The sequence below is a fragment of the Bubalus kerabau genome, chromosome 8 (genome assembly GCF_029407905.1).
Source record: "Bubalus kerabau isolate K-KA32 ecotype Philippines breed swamp buffalo chromosome 8, PCC_UOA_SB_1v2, whole genome shotgun sequence".
NCBI lineage: Eukaryota > Metazoa > Chordata > Mammalia > Artiodactyla > Bovidae > Bubalus > Bubalus kerabau.
In genome coordinates this window covers 30,551,829-30,567,712 of record NC_073631.1, presented here as the reverse complement: position 1 = coordinate 30,567,712, position 15,884 = coordinate 30,551,829, and the positions used below count along the sequence as shown (strand labels likewise).

Sequence of the window (15,884 nt, the reverse complement as noted above, 5' to 3'; positions counted from 1 at the left end):
TCTTTCTTTGGTTGCCTGTGGCCTACTTCTTTCTAAAACATTAAAAATTAATTTTTATTTTTTGGTGGTACCATGCAGCATGTGGGATTTAAGTTCCCCAACCAGGTATCAAACCTATACCCTCTGCACTGCAAGTGTGGAGTTTTAACCACTAGACTGCCAGGGAAGTCCCATGTTTTGTTTTGTTTTTAATGATGACTACATTTTACTGCTACTGATTCAGTAACACTGTGTCTTCAGTGTTCATGTCACTCATGATATTACACGTCTCCATGATGAATGATCAATACTAAACATTTTGGGCAAGTTGCGTGTTCCTTATCAGCTTTCTTGGGAAATAATAACTGAGTACTAAATTCTGGTATTTCTTGAACACATTTTATCCATACCTAACCCTTGATTCCCCACATTCACCCCACCCCACCTTCTGACAACTTGGTGGCTTCAAAGCATGTTTGAAGCTGTGGCTGCAGCATACTTGTCTGGTGCATCAGGTGGCAGAAATGTTGAATATTTCTCCCTGCAGCTCCTAAATCAGAAATCTAGGTGTCCTTTACAACTGGTGTTTTGGTTGATGTCTGTTATTTTAATATCCCATTCCAGATACTACTTGCTTCAGATTTTTCCTTTTTCAGAAACCAAATTGGCCCCACACCCGTTTGTTTTTGTTTTTGTTTTGTAAATAAAGATTCACTGAAACACAGCCATGCTCATTACACATTAGCTATGACTTGCTACGATGGAAGAGTTAGGCAGTTCAAACACAAAGCCGTATGTAGTTACTGTCCGGCATTGTACAGAAGAGAATTTGCTGAACTCTGGTTTAAAGCAAGGAGGTATAGAGATGAATGTGCCTCATTTTGTAAAAGATTGCTCTTGCATCACTTAAGAGAAACAAAAACGGAGAAAGCAAGAGTGGCTTTGGGAAACCACTTTGTAGGATCTAGAAATGGTACAGCAGAAAGGCCTGATTTGGGATGGTGGCCACTGGAATAGAAATAACTGGATAAATGAAATGTTTAAGGAGGACAGCAAGCAGAATGGGGTAATGGATTGGACACAGAACAGAAATGGAAAGAACAACAGGAGGACTATAACTCCTAGATTCCTGTCTAGCAAAACTAGAAGGATACTGGTGCCATCTACTTGGACTAATAAACCTGGAAGAGGCTGAGGTTTGGGGGAAGAATAGTGACAATGGCTTTGGGCATGTTGACTAGCTGTGCCTTTGTGGTACCAGGGGGATGACGCTGAGCTAGAAGTTTAGGAAACATCTGGAACTCAGGTGTGAGCAGAAGATTTAAGTTTTTGTAATTCATGTAGAGATGACGATGAAGCTATGGTCTGGAAGGAAAATAACTAAGTAAAATGATAAGAAATATTTACTAAGTGCCTACTGATATGACTATGAAAATGTGCTCCATATGTAATCATTTCAATACCACCTTGTAAGATAATTTCATTTTCCTTATTTTACAATTGAGAAAACTGAAATAAAGAGGGTTAAAATAACTTATCCATATTACACGCTCAAGAAAAGAATACGGAGTGTGAAAAGCATTTAGGTAAGGATGGTGGGCTCACTGAGCAGAGATTCTGCATTTAATGTGGCAGCTAGAGGAGTTCCAAAGGGTTCCAATGGCTGGTTTGGTTGGTTGGCTACAACATGGACCAAAAAGTGGCCCACAGGAAGTGATTTAGAAATGTCAAACCTGGCTTGGTTTAATGAAAAGGAAGGGATTCAAAGACTTTGGGAGACTGGAATGTTAGAGTGTATTTGTCTGAAGCCAAGTCAAAGGAACATAGCAGCCAGTCTAAAAGATCTGTGAATAGCCAGAGCTTGAACAATTGGAACAAAAAAATTAATAATGATGGTACTGGATTATAACACATATGATAAATATCTGAGATCCATTCTGATATAAATGTATAATGAATAAATTAGTAAATGAAAGAGAAAAGAGAGCTCTTCATTACAGATAATTTCCAAGTAATTAATGAAGACAGAGTAAAGGAAATAGAAAATTGGCAGTGGAACAGAATAATCAGTTTTGCAAGTGACAGCCACTGATGGCTGCTAAAATTAAAGAGCAAAAGTTCGAGGAGAAAGAGTGTATCTGCATAATCTTAAAGTATCTTTCCAATATATTTATTAATTCTAAACGAAGATATTCTAACTTTACACTGAAGATCTCCTTAATCAAATGATCCAGGTTAACTCTGCCAATAATAAAACAAATTGACATTATGTACTGCAGATCTGATGCATTAAGAATATCACATCACTGCTCTGGCAATCTTACCAAAAATGCATATCCTCAACCTAATTATGAAGAAACCTTAGAAAAACCCATAATTAGAGACATTTTTCAAAACAACTGACCAGTACTCTTCAGAAGTGTCAAAGCCAAAAATGGTACAGAAGACTGAGAAACTGTTATAGATGAGAGGAGACTGAGGCATGGCAACTAAATGCAACGTGTTTATTATCTTGGAACAGACTAAGAAAAACTGGTTGAATCCAAAGAAAGTCTATAGTTGAGTTAACAGTATTACATGACTGTTAATCTCTTAGTTTATGTAATAGTGCTATTGTTGTGCAAGATGTTAACTTAGGGGGAGCCAGGGGAAACTTATAAGAGAATTCTGTATTATATTTGGAACTCTTCTGTAAACTTAGTTATTTCAAAATAAACAGCTTAATAAAATCCCTTTTTAAAGTGAGCAGTAGAAATGCCACTGGTGACCAGAACAAGACTGCAAAGAGAATACAGTGGTTCCGACAGGGATTTGTAGCTGCTAAAATGGAGATAATTTGAAAGAAACCTTTTTCAAGAATTTGCTCCTGGAGGGTTTGAGAGCCATGGGATGGTAAGATGTGAGGTTGTTGGCGTCTGTTTTTAAGAGGAGGGATTTTAAGGTGTTTAATCGTTGATGAGAATGAACAGTTCAAAGAAAGCAGTTAGGTAGCTGCATTTTATTCTAATAAAAGTTTGTTGCTGAGATTGAGGGCAAAGGTGAGATGGATGGAGGTTTGAGGAGAGAGAGGCTTGAAAAGGTAGTTTGAGAGAGGTAGTGAAAACTGACTTGAGAAACACAATAGGGTCAAAATGGGCCAGTTGAGTTTGGTGATCAGAAATGTACACGAGGTCAAATTGCTGATTCATGACAATCTTAAGCAGACCTGTTCATTTAGGTCCAATGTTAGAGAGAGTCCCTTGAAGACTATATTTAGGGTTGAGATTTCCTTAGATTGGTAAGGTCAAAGGGTAAGATTTTAAGGCAGATATGCACATTAATTTAAATGTTATTGTTTTTAAGTTGGACACATAAGTGAAGAAAGGAAAGGGATAATGAATTAGGAAAAATTAAAATAAGTGAAATACAGTACAAAGTTTTATGTGTGTGAGTCAACAATTCTATGGGTCTGATGCATCCTCCTCTGGAAGAGACATGCCGCAGTACTGGTTTACAATTTGATTTTTTCAGGTCTACTAAGACAGTACTGACTCACTGGAAAAGACCGTGATGCTGAGAAAGATTGAGGGCAAGAGGAGAAGGGAGCAACAGAGGATGGGATGGTTGAATGGCATCACTGGCTCACTGGACGTGAATCTGAGCAAACTCCAGGAGATAGTCAAGGACAGGGAAGCCTGGCGTGTTGCAGTTCATGGGGTTGCAAAGAGTCGGACACGACTTAGTGACTGAACAAAAACCAGACAGTAACAGATGGCCATCTGTCCTCCAGGGTCACATTATTTCCTTTTGCATTATTTATCCCTATGAGTGTATGTCTTAAAATCCTCTTAATTTTTAGTGGAGTTTTATAGAGGAGTGAAAGAAATGAGCATTTTTAATCTATTATTATTATTACTTGAAATTAGAGCCCCTCCTCCATTTTAACTCTAATTTCAAGTAATAATAATAATAGATTAAAAAAAAATTAGAGCCCCTCCTCCACTTTAACAAGGGACTTCCCTGGTGGCTCAGACAGTAAAGCGTCTGTCTGCAATGTGGGAGACCGGGGTTTGAGCCCTGGGTTGGGAAGATCCCCTGGAGAAGGAAATGGCACCCCACTCCGGTACTACTGCCTGGAAAATCCCATGGACAGAGGAGCCTCGTAGGCTACAGTCTATGGGGTCGCAAAGAGTCACATGATTGAGGGACTTCACTTTCATTTTTCCATTTTAACCCCACAAATAAGGTTTACTGTTCTTTGGTCCTCTTTTCTGGGGACTTTCCCTAGTGGCTTGTGTTCTTATGTGTTTGATTTTATTCATTTACTTAAATATGCATGTATGTATTTATCTGAGGTCCTATTTTGTTGAAGTTGATCTCTGCATACAATTAGGGCCTAAATTAAGGATACTTTCCCCCGGAAAGGAATTGCATTTGCTTCCTCCAGAACCAAGGAGGAAGATAAAACCTCTTTACTGTCTATCAGATTCATATTACTGACTCCTACACGCACCTTAGGCTTTTTGTGCAGTTATAACACTGCCATCATCATTTGCCCCAGGAACGCTCTCCCTTTTTGTGTTACTTACTGCTTACTGAGCTATTGAACAGCAACAATTGTTTACTCCTCCCTATTAAATTTCAGCATATGTTTTCTTTATCCTTCATATTCCCTTATATTCTAGCAAGCCCATTAATGGATTAAAATGGTCTGTTTTAACGTATGCATAAGATTTACATTTTGGAATAGGTCTATTCTAGTGTCTATTCTGGGATACCTGGGAATAGGAAGTCTGGTGGAACTCTGTTTTTATCTGTGAAATGATGTGGGACAAGGAAGGTCATATGCTTTAACAGAAAGAAAGTGGGCTTTGAAAGCATAACCAGACCAGGGTTCAAATGTTGGTTTTAGCGCTGCTAGTTGAGACTTTCAACAAGCAACCTAAACTTGTTAAGCCTTAATTTATTCATGAACCAGAGGAGGAAACTAATTATGCACTGCAGCATTGCATGAGAACTAGAGGTCATATGAAACCTATGTTTGTGCTTGTGTGTGTGTATAATGTATATGTAAATACCTAACAAATGGTCTTCACCAAACTTGACCTCCGAGCACACCCTATCTCAATGAATGGTATCACAGGTGTGTGTGTGAAGTGCATCGGGGTGCTAACAGCTGAGAAAATAATCAGAAAGCATTTCTGTCCTTAAAGAGTTTGCAATCTGAGAAAGATGCATAGTTTTATTTAGATTCTTGGTTTGATTAGTTTTGCCTTAGTAGAAACGTGAGTGAAAGAAAACTCATAATTACAGATGCAGTTGGAATTAAAAAAAAAAATTTCCAGACAAGTTAAGTCTCTAAGCAGATGGCAGGTTTTCCTTTTGATTCTGGTATATTCTAGTATTAGTGCTCCACCAAACAATAATCCAACTCTCAACATTTCAGGAGAATGGTTAATAAGAAATTGAAAATCAACTTTCAAAAAGCCATGTGCACAAGTCTGATCTGGCTCTGAGACAAGCAAGGCTGGCGGGGTTAATAGTGGGAAAACGTCTAACGCTGCTTTTCTTCAGTGAAGGTCGGCCTGGCCCAGGGCTGCAGCGTCAAGGCCTCTGTCTACAGCCAAAAAAATCCATGACAAATAGCAGCTCACACCTGACAACAGTCAGGGTTTTAAACTCAACAGGGCAGGGATTTGAAATTCTGCCAATCCTTGCATTTTTTTGTGATTAGATGTAATTTGCAAGTTTACAAGGGGCTCCAAAGTGGATTCATAGCTCCATGGCTCCTCGCAATTTGGCATTGCCCTTCTAGAACTGACTCTGGCTAAACCTCAACTAACCAGAATGTTCAAAACTCCAAAACTTCAGTTTAACTGATTTTTCCTTCTAAAACTGTCACGTTTGCATGAAATGGGGAAACGTGTATACAAGAATAGCAAAAGGAATGAGTATCTTTCTGAGCTAGAATAATATAATAGCAAAGACCACTGACTTTGGAGCTAGAATGCTTGATTTATGAGCTTGCCTTTACCCATTTAGTAACTGTGTGATCTTGCAAAGTATTTTATCTAGATGTGCCTCAGTTTACTTGACTGCAAAAGATGAACGAAACTGTAACTATCTCATAGAGTTGTTAAGTAGATTAAATGAATTAACACATTGATACTTAATACTTAGAGTGGTGCCTGGCACACTGAAAATACTTAGAATGGTGCCTGGCACATTGTAATTCATTTGCTATCAGCTTACAGGGTTTGCATTGTGTAAATAATTTCATCCAATATCCCTCCATAACTTCTCTGTGAAGAAAACTGATATTAAAGATGGGTCCCCCAAATCTCAAGCCTTCTGATCAGCAGTTTCTTTTTCTTACTATTCAGCTTTGCTTTTGAACATTTTCCCCCTACTGTTCCCCACCACAGGAAGTGAAACCACTACCTACTCTGTTGTCCAACCTGAAACTTAGAAGTCATTCATCCTCTCCATGCCTATTAAATACTATATCAAGCCAACTTCACTTCTGAATTGAATTGCTTACATCTGACAGTAAGTCCTGCTATCTCTCACCCTTACTGTGTAGGCAGAGTGGTCTTTTGAAATGTAGGTTTTATCACGCTCCTTCTCTGCTTGACATAAATCAACAAATCCTTATGAGTTAAAAATCCATTTTCAACATTGGGTATATCTCTTATTCTCCCCTGGGTCTCAACAGGATGGAGATGGAGGAGAGAGGGAAAGACAGAGAGATAAGAAAAAAAAAAAAAAAGGCAGAAAATCAAAAGAAAAAGGAACAAAAAGAGAGAAGAAAAAATGAGTGTGGGTTAGCTTTTGGGTGTGGAGTCAAGAAGCTAGAGGGCTCTGAAATGATTTATGCAGTGCTTGTTGCAATCTGGGGAAACAACCCTTTAATCTATGTGCATAGACCCAGGAGGTCAAAATCTTGGACAATTTCCTCACAACACAAGATGTATACAAATTCCTTTCAACTTAGAAACAATCTGATTTTCTCCTGGATCATCTGATGTAAAAGGATTTACATATATACCTTTTCTCCTTGGGAAGGGGGTAGGTAGAGCGTATTAAAATAATGGGAGGAGATGGCTGAAAATGGTATTTCACATATAAGAATAGATGCTGTCATCTCTAGAGCAAATTTTACCTTTAATAGTCTTTTTTTCATTAATTGCTATTCAGATATCTTAATCACCAAGATAATTGGATGGCACCTTCTCTGATTACCCACTAATATAACACCAACAGTGTTTGTATTACCAGGGGTTATCTCCAATGGAAATAGAGTTAAAATGAAATCAACAAAATTAATATCCCTCCATTTGTTTCCAAAATCATTTGTTACTTTTAGGGGTAATTTCTGAACAGAGGACATTGATATAATATAAGAGGAGCAGATTAAGGAAGAGGGGGAGAAGAGAAAGAATGTGTTGAGGAAGAGGAGAAGGAAAAGGAAAGAAGAACCACAGACAGGATGAGGAGGAGGAGGAAGTGACTCACTCAATAACATATGAAAACATAAATTAAGTAGAGTTCTGACAAGGAGACGGTGTCAACTATACCTGCCTCTGATCTCCCAGAGAAAATTTTATTCCATTTTTATTTCTCTAGAATGGGTGACATGGAGAAGGAAATGGCAACCCACTCCAGTGTTCTTGCCTGGAGAATCCCAGGGACGGTGGAGCCTGGTGGGCTGCCGTCTATGGGGTCGCACAGAGTTGGACACGACTGAGGCAACTCAGCAGCAGCAGAAGCAGCAGAATGGGTGACAGGGTGTGCTCTGCCCATTGCAGCTGCCTGAACGATGTGGATAACCAATTATCTTGTAGTCAATTACACAGTTACATGGTATATTGTCCTACAATGGGAAAATCATATCCCTTTTCATGTTGGTCTCAAAAGTTGGGTAAATTCAGAAGACCATAAATGCAACTCTCATTGCCCTAAATAATGCTGTGTGTCCTGTGTATGAGTTTAAAAAATACAGATAAATTTAGCCATACTGACAAATTTCATGTGCAAGAGACATGGATGTTGTTTCTCCACTGATATACAAGTCTGAGAAGATCATATGGTGACATTGCAAATAATATTCCTTCCTCATTCTGACCTATGTCATCAGTTTGCTGTGGCTGGCATAATAAGGAATTCTAAGACCCCAATCTACTAAACAAGGGAAGAATTCCTAGAGTGAGAGAGAGATGAAAGTGGGGGAAAAGGGAAAAACTTCCTAGAATTCTTCTATGACTCTGCTTCTGATTTGACATTTTTTGGACACATTGCAACACCTTGGAAAAGCAGTGTGGTGACATGTCAAGTAATTTCTTTGGAAATTCCGTAGGAAAGTTAAGTGGCTAGCTTTTTGTCACATGTCTGGTGAGGATTACACTGATATTCATATTATTTTTAAATCCCCTATGTTAGTGATTTTCAACTTGTCAGCTGCAAACCACTGGAGGGCTGCAGGAAAATTTTCAAAGAATCCTCAAATCCTTGTGTACATATATATTTTCTTGGTCCACAAATCAAAAGATACTGTGATTACCACTATGATCATGCAAGAGGTCTACAAAGTTGGTTGACACTTAAAAGGAGTACTCTTCTTTCTCAAATATTTAAATAAATAAAAGGAAACCATGACTATATACTTGTGGTTTCCAAATTTTGAGGTTTCACAGATCAATATCAACATCATTCATTATATGTTTCTCAAACTTAAAATTACAGTCTTTCAAACTATATAAATTTAGTTTTATGGAAAACTCACTTCATGGTTCTTCCTTTCAACATCAGTGAAAGTGTTATCATGGGCCAGGACTGCTGTGAACATGATATCTGGGAATCTTGCTTCTCACATTATTTAGACGAAGGTAAGAGTTCAACGGACTGCGAGTTGTTAGGATGGATTTCAGGAAAGGCTATAAACATATGATAGTCCTTTCTCCTTCTCTGGGCTGACTTTTACCTGGCATTGCTTGTTGGTGATTATAGATGGCCAGTCAACTCTGAGAACTGCCATCTCCAAGCTTAGCAATGGAAATGGTTAGCTCACAAGTAATTCATGTTCTTTCTAGCTTAGAAGTGACTCATCACTGTGGGTTGTAAAAGAGAGTGAAGAAGTGGGCTCTCATGGATGTTTTGCCTGTACTTCTTAATCCCTTGCTCTGCTTGAGCGAACCAAGGAGTATAACCTTAGTTAAAAAGTCAGTCTGGGCTAAGGAAAAAAAAGTGCGGCAAATACTGACGTATTAGCTGACTCATTCATTCAACAAATGTTTGCAGAACACCTATTACATTTCAGACACTGCACAGCAGAGGATACAGCAATTGAAAACAAAGAACATCAGCAAAAACAATCTCTGCCATGAGAAGCACCCAGGAAACATGCCTAATCTAGACTAGGGATGAATGGTGATTCAAGATGGCATCCCAAAGACATACCATTTGAGCTAAGTCTTGAAAACTGAGTAGGGATGAGGCAGAAGACTTGGTGAGCTGAGTGAAGCGCATGTGCAAACGTGAAACTGCTTGACCATACCTCCCTCTCATCAGAGATGGCTGATCTTTGTATACATCCACCATCCTAAGCTGAAACCCACCCTCACCTGTCAGGGGTGGGAGTGGGGGTTGAGGGGCGGTTCTTTACCTGTCAGGAGAAATAGTTGCCCTACTGTTGCCTTGTAAGGCCTTTTCTTCTCAGCTAAGTAAGTAGTATAAACAAGGACAGGGCAACAGGGATGACTTCGCTGCAAAATACTCACATCCATGTGGCCAGGCAAAGGGCCAACGCTAATCACAGCCTCCAGCACCTGCATACCCTCAGCTGGGGGGCTCAGTTCTCAAAGAGAAAACCACATAACGCCTGTCAGCACCTTGCTCTCTGTCTTGGGACAAGGCAGTCAAGGAACTTGCCTGAATGCTTCCCACATGCTCCAAGGCCTGCTTCTCCACATTTACGTGCTTTTCCGATACTGTAGTCCCAAACCCCAGCACAGAAGAATCTTCCGAATCTGGGGTAGGAAGTGAGTGGAAATTCGAACATCTCTTAAAGTTAAAAGGAGTCACCTGTTTGACACTCAGAGACAGGTGAAGAGGCGGCTGCCCTGTTTAACAAAGGCTACCTTCAAGCAAGCTTCCTACACAGGCAGCCCGGGCAGCTGCAAAGGACCCCATGGTCAGAAGGGCTCTCATTCTTGGTTCAATGCTCTGCTGGCATTTTCTGGAAATTAGTAATATTTTTAAACAAGGAATCATTCACACATCTTCATTTTGCACTGGGACTGACAAAGTTTTCATGAGTCCTGATAACTTTCCCCACCAAAGGTAAGATGGGGTGTCTAATCAAGGGCCTGGAGCTCCATAGGAATGTGACATGATAGTGTGTTATAAAACATGTGATATGGAAGTGTGTTATAAAATAGAGAAAAATAAAACTTACAGTACAACTTTATAGTTTTTCAGGAAATATAGCATTGTTTATTAAGTCAGGTACCCATGATTTTGATTTTCTAAGTTTGTTTCAGTTTGTTACCACTGAAATACCACCTTCTTTTACTGCATTATAGACTTTACACAGTCCCTTTCTGTTTCTTTAGCCTGGAAGAGTAGCCCCAAATACAGACAATTCAAAGAAACACACAAAAATGTACCACACAGTGGTCAAAGCCACAGGACCGAGCCGTTTTCTCTGTCCAAATTCTCACCTTGTGTCCCAACTAATGAGAGATCACTATCCTCGTGTATGTATCTTTCACCACCTCGACCCACCATTCAGTGCCTTCTCAGCCACAACTGGAGTTCTGCTTATGGTGATGATGCTACTCTCAAATCATGTTTTGGTAAATATGTGTGTGTGTGTGTGTGTGTATTTTTTTTTTTTTTTAACATCACCAGCACCTTGATTTTCATCAGGACAGGCTACATAATTTTCAGGCACAGTGCAAACTGAAATGTGGGCTCCTTGTCTGAAAAGTTTGTGAGAATTTCAAGGCGGCAAGAGTAACAGTATTAAACCTTGACAGGAGCCTTCTAAACATGGGGCCCATATGACTACACTGTTCAAAGCCCATGAAGCCAGCCTTGATTCTCTCTGGCCATAACTGGGGCCCACACCCACTCTTAACCAATCACTGATAAGTGGGTTGAGCCTTAGACTAAGAACAGCTGCCCTGGAGCTGGGCCTAAGTTCATCTTCCCTTGAGTTGTATGGTATCTGGTTGCAAGGATTCATGGGTAAAACCAGGCTTTTTCTGAATAGACATGAGGAATGCATAATTACTGAGTAGCCTATAACAGCATCCATGATACCATACTGAATCCATGACTCAGAAGGAGGAATCTGTCTTCAGAAGCCCTCTTTGATACAAGTCTTGGTTCCCTAGGGCCTTGATAGGTTATTCAAGTCATTCTTCCTTGAATCTGCCAACTCCCAATTCCCTTGTACTTCAATCCTTGTCCCTGGTACCAACCCTGCCTGCATGTACAAGTAGGGTGAGAAGATAGGTTCCATCTTCCTGGTGATTATCATATAATTAAGGAACCATGACTGAAAGACCATAAAACACACAAAAACTCAAACAATAGAAAAATTTTAAAAACACCACTCATTAAAATCTCCATGTTAGTGTGAGAAGTTTACAGAAGTATCAGATTTAACAAGGTCTCCGTCTAGTCAAGGCTATGGTTTTTCCAGTAGTCATGTATAGATGTGAGAGTTGGACTATAAAGAAAGCTGAGTGCCGAACAACTGATGCTTTTGAACTGTGGTGTTGGAGAAGACTCTCGAGAGTCCCTTGTACTGAAAGGAGATCCAACCAGTCCATCCTAAAGGAGATCAGTCCTGGGTGTTCATTGAAAGGACTGATGTTGAAGCTGAAACTCTAATACTTTGGCCACCTGATGTGAAGAGCTGACTGATTTGAAAAGACCCTGATGCTGGGAAAGATTGAGGGCAGGATGAGAAGGGTACAACAGAGAATAATATGGTCAGATGGTGTCACTGACTCAATGGACATAGGTTTGGGTGGACTCCAGCAGTTGGTGATGGATAGGGAGGCCTGGCATGCTGCGGTTCATGGGGTCACAAAGAGTCGGACACAACTGAGCAACTAAACAGAACTTGGTGGAATACTCAAGTGAGTTCAGGAGGAAAGAGATTTTTATGGGGCAAGTGGTCAGGGTTGGATATTTGCAATGCATTTTGGAGCAGAAGACACAGATTCAGAATCCACAGGGGCAGAATTCTTACACAGAAATTCTGATAGTACAGTAAATTCTTTTCAAGAGTCAAACAGGTTTGTTTGGCGAAAGCAGATTGCACAAGTCACACAATAACGTCAGTGGTGAGAGGAAAAACATCACGCAGGGCAAAGTTATTACTGGGAAGTTAGATCCAATGCAAAAGTCAACAGTACAGTTTCTAAAGATATATATAAACCATGAGTTTTTATACCTATGTGAAACTGTTATTTCCTTCAGAACATTCCCTGATTCTTCATCTGGCCAAAATCCTGTTCAGACGTTAAGACTAAGCTCAGGCCCTATCACTGCCAAGGAGTCTTCCTCTAACCTTCCTTGAGCCTTTCTCACTTTCCAGTACTTCTCCTTCTGGCTGAAAGGGGCTTAAGGTCTGTTTCTTGTCCATGATCTCAGCACACGCTGTGACTTCTATTAAAATGATCTATTTTGGTGCCTCTCACTCACTGGAATGCAAACTTCCTAATATTAAAAATTCTTCCTTGTTCCTATTCTGTCCTTTGCCTTGATAAGTGCTCCAGTTATTATGTATCAACATGTAATAAGTACTTAAGAATGCCAGTTGAAAGTGATGTGAACATAATATATACAGGGACAATGATTTTTAATAATCTGTGTGTATAATGGCAGAAAAAAAGATACTCAGAAAACAAGAATCTATGTGTAAAAAGTAGATAACTTTTCTACTACTGATGACCTTAGTGAGGTGTTAGAATAGACTGGATAAGCACAAGATGAATGGATTACACAACATGCCAGTCACAACCATATCTCCAAATTACTACTGAGCAAGCAAAGACAAAGACTCAGAGACATAGATGGAAGGTGGCTTCTCCTCCTGTGTTTAAAAAAATGCTTCAGCAAAAGAGTTGAAGATTTGATGCTTTTGAACTGTGGTGTTGGAGAAGACTCTTGAGAGCCCCTTGGACAGCAAGGAGACCCAACCACTCAATCCTAAAGGAAATCAATTCATTGAAAGGACTGATGCTGAAGCTGAAACTCTAATACTTTGGCCATTTGATATGAAGAGTTGACTCACTGTAAAAGACCCTGATGCTAGGAGAGATTGAAGGCAGGAGGAAAAGGGGACACCCAGAGGACAAGATTGTTGAATGGCATCACCAACTCAATGCACACGAGTTTGAGCAAACTCCAAGAGACGGTGAAGGACAGGGAAGCCTGGAGTCTTGCAGTCCATGGCGTTGCAAAGAGCTGGACACGACTGAATGACCGAACATCAACAAAACAGTGGCAAAATAAGGACTTTCCATCCTCCTTCACATTTAATTTTTCATTTTGTTTTCCCATTCATACTAACTTTTATATTAATTTGTGCCTGCTTTCAGTGTGTGTATGTATACACACATGTGTGTGAGCAAGCTCATGCATGTTATTATCTAAAAAGAAAAATTCCTGATAAATTAACACTGATGTGAAAGGAACTGGATGGTTTAAAAAAGTCTCTAACTCTCCCTTTTTGTTCAGTTGGATTTTGTAGTAGGCTTTCTCATGAACTTTTTCTTTAAAACCAGTAAATTATTGGTGAATTCCAACATCACTAGGAGATAACTTACCTCAGTTAACACTGGACAATATAATCACAATTTCTATGTTAATTTCATTGTTTTGTGTAAATACTTAGTGGCAGTAATGAAGAAAATCCAAACACTCTTGGAAAATATGAGAAAAGCAAGGTTCTAAATCCAGAATCTTCCAAATTTGTTATCAGTGCAAGACTGCTACAGTAAAAAGCGAGGCAATAACACATTTAGGTATGAATACATAGGAGCTGCAAATCATAATTACTGCATATATATTCCTTACATTTGAAAAACTCAAATATATTTTTCATATCCTCAATTCTCAATATATGTTTAATGAGTACCTTATTAGAAATATTAAGAAAATTTGAAGACATACTTTGAATTTCAATGATCTTCTGTAGAGAAATAACGGCATTCATATTTGGAGTTTGGTGGAGAACATCTTCTGCAAGTGGCTCCAGCTGTAAGAACAGCAAATGATAACATGAGCAGGACATTATGACTTTGTAAGTTTGACAGAAGCAAACCAAACTGAAACAACCTTAAAAAAAGCTTGCTCCAAGAGCTAATTAACATTTTGCTGATATCAGTTCCAAAAGTGTAGCCAGTTTTATTTTCTGTTTTGCAGCAACATAATTAAATTCCAAGGGGCTTTTCTGTTGGTCACAAAACTAATCTATGAAGTGCCTGAAGCAGGTGCGTGTCTGTATATTAGTCGTATTTAAAAATCCGAGTTACTTGTGTAATTTTTGTAAGTTCCTCACAGAACTAATTCCATCATGTGTGTACATGCGGCCGGGCCCTGCAGACAAAACCTCAGGGAAGCTGAAGTAGACAGAAGGTGGGAAGTCTATTATTCATACTTCCGCAGTGTTTTTGCATCTAACTACCTTATATGTTTGGATATGTCACAGCAGAAAGCCACGGGACATAGCTGCTCTTATTCAATTGCTACTGAATACATAGTAGTGAAAAATTTCAAATATTTTACCAAAGATAAAATAACTGTACACTTTCATTAGGCTTCTACTGTATTCACATCTATGCAGATACTGACATGGAAGCACAGGACAAATTCCTGTCTTACAAATCTATCCTGATCTTCTGGAATAACACTGATTTTTCATGGGGAAGCTCAGCAAACATTGTTTCGAAGAAATGAAGAAGAGCTTTAAGTAATTTATGGAGTGTTCTGGCAGGACTAAATCTCATGATGCATCCCTGGGGAATACCTTGGTGATATGGCTTGGTGTGGAGCAGGACGAACTACACAGCCAGAGTGCTTGCAAACAAAATAGCTGTCTAGCTAGTGTGACCCAGAAAGCAAGGAAAGTAATAGTAAAAAAGGGACTGACAACCACAAAAAAAGCTTTTTTGGTAAATTTAAAGCTAGTACTCTCAAACATACCAAACTATTATAAGGCAAGAATGGGAAATGATGTCATTAGACATTGTGCTAAACTATGAATTCATTTATATCCCTTCATCTGTAGGGAAAAAAAAAATATAAAAAACTCCGGATTCCAAGTTTCCACAGCATATGCGAGTGAATCTTCCCCCCAGGGTCTCTTTGAATTGATTATTCTATACTTCAGTCATGGAATCTACAACAATAGCACCTTTCTTCCAGATGCCATAGGATAGCAGACTAGCTCAGGGATATTTATACGTGGGTAGATTCACTAAATATAACTTTCCAGGGTGTTTTTCTTAGCTGCCTAAGAAAAACTTTTAAAACATCAAAAGGTTTACTTGCAATATAGTTTGGCCAGAGGGAAAGGAAAAAAAAAAAAAAACATAGTGAAACGTTCTGCAGTTTTAACCACTTAAAATTGGTTAAAAATCATTTTTAAAAAATTTGGTATTTCAGATAGTATCTTAAAAAAATATGTTACCCTAGTAACACCCTCTTAACTCAGAGGAACTCCTGAATCATAAACGGAAGGTTACTTGGAAAACTCTTACCCAAGAATTAGACAGGGTTGAGCTACCTTGCTCATAAATAATCTTTCCTTTCACTTCTGTCTCGGGGCTTAGAGAAAAATTTTTCATAGAAATCAGGTAGACTTTCCTAATAAAACGTTCTGAAATATCATTCTGTGTTCGAGTACT

The 15,884-nt window shown here is 39.1% G+C and overlaps 1 protein-coding gene across 1 annotated transcript in view; it reads right to left on the bottom strand.

The window, feature by feature from the left end:
- HDAC9 (histone deacetylase 9) overlaps positions 1-15,884 on the bottom strand; it is a 1,013,734-nt gene that overhangs the window by 29,623 nt on the left and 968,227 nt on the right. The window contains exon 25 of the mRNA XM_055589928.1: positions 14,149-14,233. Coding sequence (XP_055445903.1) covers positions 14,149-14,233 — 85 coding nt within the window. The remainder of the gene's footprint in view (positions 1-14,148; positions 14,234-15,884) is intronic.